This window comes from Pan paniscus, chromosome 1 (genome assembly GCF_029289425.2).
Source record: "Pan paniscus chromosome 1, NHGRI_mPanPan1-v2.0_pri, whole genome shotgun sequence".
In the NCBI taxonomy this organism is placed as follows: Eukaryota; Metazoa; Chordata; class Mammalia; order Primates; family Hominidae; genus Pan; species Pan paniscus.
In genome coordinates, this window is record NC_073249.2 from 96,091,468 (window position 1) to 96,103,474 (window position 12,007).

General features: G+C 46.5%; 1 protein-coding gene across 3 annotated transcripts in view; it reads right to left on the reverse strand.

Annotated features, from left to right (window-relative positions):
• The window catches only part of INTS3 (integrator complex subunit 3), a 46,105-nt gene that overhangs the window by 33,049 nt on the left and 1,049 nt on the right, over window positions 1-12,007 (reverse strand). For 2 of the 3 annotated variants that reach the window (XM_008970340.4, XM_003817144.7), the window contains exon 2: window positions 257-340. In XM_008970340.4, the coding sequence (XP_008968588.4) occupies window positions 257-340 (84 nt within the window). Of the gene's footprint in view, window positions 1-256; window positions 341-9,920; window positions 9,940-12,007 lie in introns of those variants that run through there. The other variant, XM_063605218.1, reaches the window with a different exon arrangement.

A 12,007-nucleotide genomic window follows, 5' to 3' on the forward strand; every position in this document is an offset into this window, starting at 1 on the left:
ATCACTGCATTCCAGCCTGGGCAACATAGCGAGACCACATTGCTATAAAAATAAAAAGCTGTACTGAAAGATGCCCAAGGCTCCAAGAGATAGGCTCCCACAGTAAGAGAGAAGAATTGAGAAATTTGATTCAGGGAGCCAAGACTTGATGAATTTCAGTCCCCTACCCCCAACCACTTAGTCTTTCCATCTTTTTGACCATGTTTCAAGACTTTCACAGCAGCAGCAGTGGCTGCAGGGACAGCATTCTACTTACATACGCATTGAGGGCATCATTGGCTTCTCTCTCGGAGACACCAGCAGTCATCGATGTCACAATGCTCATACACCTTTCCAATCTCTGGGAAGGGGTGAGAAAAAATGAACAGTGTGTCATAACACCACTTAGGAAGTACTTCTGGGCCCCTAAAAGTTTAACAATTCAAACCTGATCATGCCCATTGATCTAACTGCCAGTTTACTTATAAAGTCACCATGAGGATATAACCAGCAAAATCTAAAATGTGGAAACCATAAACAGGTGACCTGATTTCTTTAACACATAAATCGCAAGAAAAAAAGTGAGGGAAACCCATATATTAAGAGACTTAGGGCCAGGCGTGGTGGCTCATGCCTCTAATCCTAGCACTTTAGGAGGCTGAGGTGGGCAGATCACCTGAGGTCAGGAGTTCAAGACCAGCCTGGCCAACACGGTGAAACCCCGTCTCTACTGAAAATACAAAAATTAGCCAGGCGCAGTGGCACATACCTGTAATCCCAGCTACCTGGGAGGCTGAGGCAGGAGAATCTCTGGAACCCGGGAGGCAGAGGCAGCAGTGAGCAGAGATCGCGCCATTGCACTCCAGCCTGGGTGACAGAGCGAGACCCTGTCTCAAAAAAATAAAATAAAATAGGGCGGGCACGGTGGCTCACACCTGTAATCCCAGCACTTTGGGAGGCCGAGGCAGGCGGATCACAAGGTCAGGAGTTCAAGACCAGCCTGACCAACATGTGAAACTCCGTCTCTACTAAAAATACAAAAAATTAGCCGGGCATGGTGGTGTGCGCCTGTAATCCCAGCTACTCAGGAGGAGGAGGCTGAGGCAGGAGAATTGCTTGAACCCGGGAGGCAGAGGTTGCAGTGAGCAGACATCATGCCACTGCACTCCAGCCTGGGTGACAGAGCGAGACTCTGTCTCAAAAAAATATATTTTAATAAAGAAAATAAAATAAAAGGGACTTAGGCCAGATGCAGTGGCTCACGCCTGTAATCCCAGCACTTTGGGAGGCTGAGGTGGGCGGATCACCCGAGGTCAGGAGTTCGAGACCAGCCTGGCCAACATGGTGAAACCCTGTCTCTACTAAAAATACAAAAATTAGCTGGGTGCGGTGGTTCACACCTGTAATCCCAGCACTTTGGGAGGCCGAGGGGGTTGGATCACCAGAGGTGGGGAGTTCGAGACCAGCCTGACCAACATGGAGAAACCCCGTCTCTACAAAAATTAGCCTGGCATGGTGGCACATGCCTGTAATTCCAGCTACTCGGGAGGCTGAGGCAGGAGAATTGCTTAAACCCGGGAGGCAGAGGTCGAGGTGAGCCGAGATTGCATCATTGCACTCCAGCCTGGGCAACAAGAGCGAAACTCCGGCCGGGCGCGGTGGCTCACGCCTGTAATCCCAGCACTTTGGGAGGCCGAGGCAGGTGGATCACGAGGTCAAGAGATCAAGACTATCCTAGCCAACATGGTGAAAAAACCCTGTCTCTACTAAAAATACAAAAATTAGCTGGGCATTGTGGCACACGCCTGTAGTCCCAGCTACTCGAGAGGCTGAGGCAGGAGAATCACTTGAACCCGGCAGGTGGCAGTTGCCGTGAACCGAGATCATGCCACTTCACTCCAGCCTGGGCGACAGAGTGAGACTCCGTCTCAAAAAAAACAAGAAAAGAAAATTAGCCAGGCATGGTGGCAGGCGCCTATAATCCCAGCTTCTCAGGAGGCTGAGGCAGGAGAATCGCTTGAACCTGGGAGGCAGAGTTTGCAGTGAGCTGAGTTGGCATCATTGCACTCCAGTCTGGATGACAAGAGCGAGACACTGTCTCAAAAAAAAAAAAAAAAAAAGACACTTAATATTATCATCTATCGAATAAAATGAGAATCCATCAGTCCATTTTGATAGATACATACATAATAAACAAGAAAGAAAAGCTCTTCCTTACAGTACAATGCCAACTAATAAATGTAGATGAAATGGTGAAAGTAATAACTGATTCAGGCAAATATCATCATCAATGGATGGTAAAACTAGTAGGTGAAACTTTTCAGAGAAAGAAGATATTTACATAGATTCAAAATACTTATTAATTACAAAAGGAATATAATACTCACTGTAGGAGAGCCTGGAGGACACTACCTTAACCAAGTGATCAAAGTTAATATCACTAAATAATGAGACATGTTAACACTATGTGCCTCTAACAGGATGCACTGAAAGGATATAACATCACTTTTATGGTTTTCTTGCCAAAAATGCATAAACTCAGTCCAATTATGAAGAAATTTCAGACAACCCAAACTGAAGGATATTCTACAAAACAAATGGCCTGTCAAAAATGCTTAAGGGCTGGGCACGGTAGCTCACACCTGTAATCCCAGCACTTTGGGAGGCAGGAGGACTGCTTGAGCCCAGGAGCTCGAGACCAGCCTGGGCAATATAGGGAGACCCCATCTCTATAAATAAGAAAAAAATTAGCTGAGCATGGTTGTGCATGCCTGTGGTCCCAGTTACTCAGGAGGCTGAGGTGGGAGGATCACTTGAGCCCAGGAGGGCAAGGCTATAGTGAGCTATGATGGTACCACTACACTCCAGCCTGGGCAACAGAACATTACTGTTAATGTTTTTAGTTATGATATAAATATTATGATTATGTTTTTTAAAAGTCCTTTTCTTATAGACTTTATATAAAATGTTGACAGATAAAATTGTATATCTTGGATTTGCTTCAAAGTAATACAGAGGTAGCTGAAAGAAGATAAAACAAGATTGCTATCTACTGTTAAGTACTGAAGCAGAGTGATGGCTACATGAAGATTTTACTATTCTACTTTTTTATATTTGAAATGTCCCCCCAAAATGTTAAAAACAAACTTTAAAAACAATGAGAGTGTGAGGAAAGAAAAATAGAGCACCAAAGGCCAAATGAAAACCTACCAGGGCTCACGTCTGTAATCCCAGCACTTTTGGAGGCTGAGGCGGGAGGATCACTTGAGGTCAGGAGTTTGAGACCAGCCTGGCCAACATGGCAAAACCCCGTCTCTACTAAAAATACAAAAACTAGCCAGGTGTGGTGGCGCGCACCTGTAGTCCTAGCCTCTTGGAAGGCTGAGGCAGAGGAATCGCTTGAACCTGGGAGTCAGAGGTTGCAGTGAGCCAAGATTGCACCTCTGCACTCCAGCCTGGGCTACAGAATGAGACTCTGTCCAAAAAAAAAGTACCAGGGTCTCTAGTTAAACAAGGATGAAAATAGCTGCATTAAAGCCTACCCAAGAGTCATTCTGGTTTCAACTCCACCATGTCATGTGTTCAACATTCTAAGGGAACCTTAGTCACTGGTCCCTGTTCAGAAGAAGCAATATTGGTAAGATACTGACAAAATGCGTCTCGTAAGTCAATGAACCTCTCCATTATCACCACCTAAACTATTTCCTGAGTCCTTTTAAAACTTTATCTTGAGGATTAACCCAAAAACTGTTTAAGAAAAACCAATTTCCAGTGATAATGATTCTGGCAAAAGAAGGACAAAGGAAGGCTGGTTTACTTCTACCTGATCTTAGAGGTCATCACCACACATCTTATTGAGAAGTGGTTCTATCACAGCATTTTGAAGAACTGACAAATATGGATAATAGGATAGAGGTTTAAGAATGAAAGACGGCCGGGCGCAGTGGCTCACGCCTGCAATCCCAGCACTTTGGGAGGCCGAGGTAGGCGGATTATGAGGTCAGGAGATAGAGACCATCCTGGCTATCACGGTCAAACCCCGCCTCTACTTAAAAAAAATACAAAAAATTAGCCGGGCATGGTGGCAGGCGCCTGTAGTCCCAGCTACTCAGGAAGCTGAGGCAGGAGAATGGCGTGAACCCGGTCGGCGAAGCTTGCAGTGAGCTGAGATTGTGCCACTGCACTCCAGCCTGGGCGACAGAAGGAGACCCCGTCTCAAAAAAAAAAAAAAAAAAAAAAAGAATGAAAGACAATTGGACTGGGCGCGGTGGCTCACGCCTGTAATCTCAGTACTTTGGGAGGCAGAGGGCGGGTGGATTATGAGGTTAGGAGTTCGAGACCAGCCTGACCAACATGGTGAAACCCCGTCTCTACTAAAAATACAAAAATTAGCTGGGTGTGGTGGCATGCGCCTGTAATCCCAGCTACTCAGGAGGCTGAGGCAGGAGAATTGCTTGAATCTGGGAGGCAGAGGTTGCAGTGAGCCAAGATTGCGCCACTGCACTCCAGCCTGGGTGACAGAGCAAGACTCCATCTCAAAAAAAAAAAAAAGAATGAAAGACAATCATGATTCTCCTTTACCATTATCCTCAGGTTGCCTATGTCTATCCTGTGTAAGAGCATAAGGTGGCACAGAGTAGAACTGAGTGTTAAGGCAAGGCAAGTGTTTGTAGCTCCCATAGCTATAAAACTTCAAGCTAAAATAAGCCCCAAGCCACTTATTACAACTTAATATCAGGTCTGACTATGCTCCAAATTAGGTCAGATTGGCAGCTCAGCCTGAATAAAAAGCACCTGTGTACTTGTGAAAAGGAGCTGTGAGGTCACATGAAGGCTGAGCTATGACTCTCACAGCCCACCTCTCCCACAAGCTCTGAGATCCAGTATTACCTAGTCCACCTCCTATATGATAAGGGGAGGGAAGGAAAACCCTCCAGCTGGGCTTCCTCTGTTTTTAAATCTTATCCCACTTGCCGGGCACAGTGGCTCACGCCTGTAATCCCAGTACTTTGGGAGGTCGAGGCAGGTAGATCACTTGAGGCCAGGAGTTCAAGACTAGCCTGGGGAACAGAAAGAGACCCCCACCAACCCCATCTCTACAAAAACTAAATAAATCAGCCAGGCATGGTCGTGTGCACCTGTAGTCACAGGTACTTGGGAGGCTGAGGCAGGAGGATCACTTGAGCCCAAGAGCTGTAGGCTGCAATAAACCGTGATTGCACCACTGTACTCCAGCCTGGGTGACAAAGCAAGGCCCTGTCTCAAAAATCATCCCTCTCTACCCAAGACAATTATCACAGACTGGGGAATCAATTACATCCAGCTGCTAGGTTCAGATTGCTCTTACTAGGAGATCTGGGGGAAGCCCTGTACACAGCCTAGGTTAACAGTTTCAGAGAAGGAGATGGTGAACAAGGAGTGGCACAGCATTCTAAAATTCTAGATATTCCTTCCTACCAAAGGGAAAAATCTCTGCTGAATCAATGGAGAGGAAAGGCAAGCAAAATCAAACAGCAGCTAGCTAATAAGCAAACTGACAGGAAGCATAACATAGAAAGAACCCTCCACACTTGCCAGCCTTAGGCTAATCTTGGGTAATTTAGCCACTCAAAACCCCTCAAAACAGAGATAATGCCTCTATCACAAGGTTGCTGTAAGGATTAAACAAAATGACATATGTGAAAGCACCTAGCATACAGCCTCACTTAAATTAGAATCTATTCAATCTGCGGCCAGGCATGGTGGCTCATGCCTATAATCTCAGCGCTTTGGGAGGCCAAGGTGGGGAGGAATCACTTGAGGACAGGGGTTCAAAACCAGCCTAGGCAACATAGTGAAGCCGCTGTCTCTACAAAAAAAATGTTAAAAATTAGCTGGGTGTGGTGGCGTGCCTATAGTCCCAGCTACTTGGGAGGCTGAAGTGGGTGGATCATTTGAGCCCAGGAGGTTGAGGATGCAGTGAGCCATGATCACGCCACTGCACTCCAGCCTGAGTGACAGAGCAAGACCTTGTCTCAAACAAAACAAAACAAAAACTATTCAATTTGCGGGAAGCTCAGCAATTGCACAACTAAATTTAGAGAACTAAAACCTCTCCACTCCCAGACACTACTTCTATTCTAATGGGATGGCCTTAAAGATTCCTGAAAACTCCTACCACAGGACATGAATAAATTCCTGACCAGGCTAAAAAGCTTTCTCTCCTATCTACTCTCTGTAAACTTTTGCCTTCTAGGAGACAAGAGGAAAAGGTAGGGGAGAGGGAGGGGCCTGAATGATGTACCCTCTACCAGATCCTGCAAAGCTGGCTACACAAAGGGCTAGCTGAGCCTCCAGCAATGATCTATTGCTGAGAGACCTTGGGTTGAACAGTTTCTCTAGGCCCCTTCCCTAGCTCCTGTGAGCTCTGCTCAGAGGCCTGAGTCAACTCTATGGGTCACTGCTCAGTGAAGGAGCAAAGTGGCCTCTTGGAACAGAGAGGCTCAGCTAAGGTTGTAGAAAGTGAGAGTCCAGAATTTGGATGGGTGGATAACTGCAATGAGGAAAAAATGAGAGGCCCAGTCCTTTCTGTTCACAGGCAACAAGAAGTATAAAGGATACTTTACTCTTCCTGGACTATAGAAATTACTTTTCCAAACAGGGATGGGAAAATTGATTACAAATCATTCAGGGTGACAAAGGACCATGTCCCTTCAAAGAAAGCCACAGGAAGCCAGATCCCTACAATCAAGTAATAGCAACCCTTTTCCCCTAGTCTCCAGAGGCTCTTAGTAAAGATCGAATCATAGGTTCAGATGCCAACAATTGCTGGCAGAATGGCTCTGTTCAGAGTAAGCCCTCCATGACAGTACCTTAGAGAGCTGAGTAAATATTTACAATCTCTAGGAGCTCCTGAACTAATTTTTCTAATACTAAGACTACCTGACCATGGTTTCCATGAGAGCAGCAGCAGATGAAATGGGGGAGAAAGGGGGGGAAGGCCTTTCTCTTTCCCAGTATATACCCAAAGCTGGAGACTCAAGCTGGAGGAACCCCTCTAACCTTTCCATTTCCCCTCCCTCAGCCAGGTGGATATAGAGTCTGGTAAAAAGCATACAGTGGCTGGGTGTGGTGGCTCACACCTGTAGTCCCAACACTCTGGGAGGCTGAGGGGGGCGAATCACGAGGTTAGGAGATCAAGAGCAGCCTGGCCAACATGGTGAAACCCCATCTCTACTAAAAATACAAGAATCAGCCGGGTGTGGTGGCGCACACCTGTAGTCCCAGCTACTCGGGAGGCTGAGGCAGGAGAATCGCTTGAACCCGGGAGGTGAAGGTTGCAGGGAGCTGTCGTGCCACTGCACTCCAGCCTGGGTGACGGAGCGAGATTCCATCTCCCCCCCAAAAAAAGCATACAGTAAATACTGCTCCCTATGGGAAGTGGCCTTAAACACCAAATACCCCATCTTCAGAAAAGGAAGATACAATCTAACTCATAAAATCCCCAAGGACAGCTGGGTGCGGTGGCTCACGCCTGTAATCCCAGCACTTTGGGAAGCCGAGGCAGGAAGATCACGAGGTCACAACTTCGAGAGCAGCCTGGACAACATGGTGAAACCCCATCTCTACTAAAAATACAAAAATTAGCTGGGCGTGGTGGTGCACACCTGCAGTCCCAGCTACTTGGGAGGCTGAGGCAGGAGAATCGCTTGAACCCAGGGGGCGGAGGTTGCAGTGAGCCGAGATCGCACCACTACACTCCAGCCTGGGAGACAGAGCAAGACTGCATCTGCAAAAAAAAAAAAAAAAAAAGTATTCGGTAAATACTGCTCCCTATGGGAAGTCAGTGGCCTTAAAAGACTAAATTCTGGCCCGGCACGGTGGCTCATTCCTGTAATCCCAGCACTTTAGGAGGCCGAGGTAGGTGGATCATGAGGTCAGGAGTTCGAGACCAGCCTAACATGGTGTATGAGATCAGGAGTTCGAGACCAGCCTGACCAACATGGTGAAACCCTGTCTCTACTAAAAATACAAAAAAATTAGCCGGGCATGGTGGTGCGTGCCTTTACTCCTAGCTACTCAGGAGGCTGAGGCAGGAAAATCGCTTGAATCTGGGAAGTGCAGGTTGCAGTGAGCCGAGATGATGCCACTGCACTCCAGTCTGGGCAACACAGTGAGACTCCATTTCAAAAAAAAAAAAAAAAAAAAAAAGACTAAATTCCTCATTTTCAGAAAAGGAATATACAATCTAACTCATAAAACCCCCAAGGATGGCCAGGCACAGTGACTCACGCCTGTAATCCCAGCACTTTCGGAGGCCGAGGCAGGTGGATCACCTGAGGTCAGGAGTTTGAGACCAGCCTAGCCAACGTGGTGAAACCCCGTCTCTACTAAAAATGCAAAAAAAGTAGCCGGGTGTGGTGGTGGGCTTCCGTAATCCCAGCTACTTGGGAGGCTGATGCAGGAGAATCGCTTGAACACAGGAGGCAGAGGTTTCAGTTAGCTGAGATCACGCCATTGCACTACAGCCTGGGCAACAAGAGGGAAACTCCGTTTAAAAAAAAAAAAAATCCCCAAGGACTCACGTAGGTGAGGAGTTATTGAACAAGCTGCGTTCAAAGTATTCCACAACCATGAGTCACTGGTATATGAAATTATGATTTGTAAGGGGACAAAAACTAGAAGTGACTCAAAGCCCAGTCCCTGGAGATTCCTCACATATGTATATGAATTATTCCTTGGGGAAAACCAGGTAGAGACATACCTCTAACCAAATGCAACCCTGAGACCTATCCAGCGCTTAAGAGGAAGCTCTGGCCAGGCTCGGTGGCTCATGCCTGTAATCCCAGCAATTTGGAAGGCCAAGGCAGGTGGATCACCTGAGGTCAGGAGTTCGAGACCAGCCCGGCCAACATGGTGAAACCCATCTCTACTAAAAATACAAAAATTAGCCAGGAATGGTAGTGCCTGTAATCCCAGCTACTCTGGAGGCTGAGGCAGGAGAATCGCTTGAACCCGGGAGGCAGAGGTTGCAGTGAGCCAAGATCGCGCCACTGCACTCCAGCCTGGGCGACAGAGGGAGACTCTGTCTCAAAAAAAAAAAAAAAAAGTTAAAAAAAGACGCGGGGCCAGGCGCGGTGGCTCAAGTCTGTAATCCCAGCACTTTGGGAGGCCGAGGTGGGCGGATCATGAGGTCAGGAGATAGAGACCATCCTGGCTAACATGGTGAAACCCTGTCTCTACTAAAAATGCAAAAAATTAGCCGGGCATGGTGGCAGGCGCCTGTAGTCTCAGCTACTCGGGAGGCTGAGGCAGGAGAATGGTGTGAACCCGGGAGGCAGAGCTTGCAGTGAGCCAAGATCCCACCACTGCACCACTCCAGCCTGGGCGACAGAGCGAGACTCCATCTCAAAAAAAAAAAAAAAAAAAAAAAAAGAGGACGCTCTTGGGCCTCCCGCTTTCAGCCTGATTTAAAAGTGATTGGTCCCTCTTTGGCAGAAGAAAAACCAGGAGCTACCAAGGCTCATGAGATTAGGAACTACATGTTCTAAACTCCTTCAATCTCTGGCACTATTTTTATCTCATTCCCTCCCCAAATTGGGATGGGAATGGGCAAGAAGACTTCCGCCTTCAAAGGGAAAAACAGGGCCAAAGAGAAGAAAGGATATACCAAATGTTCCCTAGGGTAGAAGAGTTAAGAGTTCCTGCCTGGGATGCTCTTGACCAGTGCTTCCTACTCCAAATCTCTAAAGGTCTTTCCTAATCACACCCAATTATAATGACCTGTCTCTTCACTACTCTAACTAGTTTCTTTTGTTTATTTTGTTTTTTTTTTACCTTCTTGTGGGTGTGTTAAATCAAGCCATTAGATGATAAGCTTTGAAAGGCAGACCTTGGATGTCCTCCAACCTGTTTTCCTATCAGACCCAGCACACAGTAAGCATATATGGTCAGGAAACTACCTCTGTGTTCCTGGGCAATAGGTAGGTCTGTGATGGGAAAATAACCAAGCCAGAACAAGCAGAGGTCAGTCGATCAACACCAAGTTTTCATAACTTCTGTGTGTAGAGATCTGTGGGGAGACCCAGAGGAAGAAGCCAGTAAGTCTTGCCCTTAGAGACCCTCTGGTCTAGTGGGGATAACCGAACCACACACATTGGGAAAAAAATAGTGTGGCAAGTCTTGCTAGAAAATTCAAATGCAAAGGACAAAGGGCAAAGAAGGGGGAGCTTGAGACATACTGGGAAACATCCACATTATGGAGATCAGAAAAAAAGAAAGACCCTCCCTCCCCCTTTTCCCTGGAAACAGTTGGAAGTTCACTCTCAGTATAAAAAAAGCCAGAAAATGCATGCTTCCCCTCTTCGATGGTCCCCTCCTGCCGCATCATTTCATTTAGTAGCAAACACGTCACTGCTCAGAAGAACAGGATGCTGTACTATTCAGTGAATTGAATTAAAGCAGAGACACAATGACGCCTCTAAGAATCACGGTGGGGATTTCAACCCCTGGGTCTTTTGCCCTCCACTCAAACTGATGGAGGGATCAAAGGCAGTCCATTATTGACTTTCTATACTTCTAGAGCTCCAGTGTTAGTACACAGGGATCAAGAAATGTTTTGACAATGACAGTGGCCATTTCTTAAAAAGTAGATAATTCCAATTGCCAGGCAGTCCTAAAGTCATTCTCACCTGTTTTGGGAATACATTGTTCACATTCATAATTATATCTACCTTAGCTGATAACTACAGACAGCAGAAAACAAACTGATTTACCTGAATGCCCACAGAATTATGAGGGAAAAGGATGATGGGAAGGCAGACTGCAAGTAGACATTTGCTGGTGGAAAATCCACAAAGTTACTATCCAGCCACTTCTTGATTCACAAAGTTCATTTTGTATGTATGTTCTACCATCTTGTATCTGACCCATTTTTTCAAATCTAAATTCTGAATTTCACCTGTCTGCCTGCCCACCCTCTAATAGCTGATAAAGTTAGAAGCTGGGAAACAGCCAGTGAAGAGCCAAGGCCTGTTAATGTACTCATCCTGTCTCTGGATAACCACCGAGTTGAATATTAGGCCTTACAAACAGTTAAGCAATCACGTCTCAGTTCTGGATCTCATATTCTTTTTTTTTTTTTTTTTGAGACAGGGTCTCTCGCTCTGTCATCAGGCTGGAGTGCAGTGGCGCAATCTTGGCTCACTGCAACTTCTGCCCACGGGTTCAAGCGATTCTCCTGCCTCAGCCTCCCAAGCAGCTGGGATTACAGGCACAAGCCACCATGCCCAGCTAATTTTTGCATTTTTAGTAGAGACGGGGTTTCACCATGTTGGCCAGGATGGTCTCGATCTCTTGACCTTGTGATCCGCCTGCCTCGGTCTCTCAAAGTGCTGGGATTACAGGCGTGAGCCACCGCACCCAGCCTAGATCTCATATTCTTAAGTACATATTCTCGTTTGTAGGAGTGGAAAGGTATACGTGATCAACTCTGAGACGGCAGAATGAGAAACCTGGGTAAGAGGACAGGAGGGGCAACTATCAGGTCCCCTGAAGTCCTCATTCAGGTCCATTCCATTTCTTCGCTCCACCTTCTTTTTCAGAAGCGATGTGTTCTCTCCTCTGTGTGTGCTATCTGGTTCTGAAGGAGAATCCCCTAGGTACCATTCACCCCACTACAGTGGCTGATGCCACCAAACTAAACACTACTCACTTTTCTTAAGTCTTCACTCATTCTAGATGCCCAGTTAACATCACTGGCAATTGGTTGTGTCTACACGAAGTCAATGATAGCATCTAACAGGAGGGTCCAAGGTCTACTGCCAGCTCTTACCAGCCCCCAAACATCTACACAGACATACATTACATCTCAACTCAATATATTGACCTAAGTCTGAAACAGGGTTGATAGTAAAAATAGCTGGGGTGTGTATGTGGAAAGGACTGTCAAAAATAAATTCGGTAAACCTGGATGTTGTATCCCTTCCTTCACCAACACCCCCCACCCATTTTCATACTAGTGGCTGCTGTTACTATGACAACCTGTCCA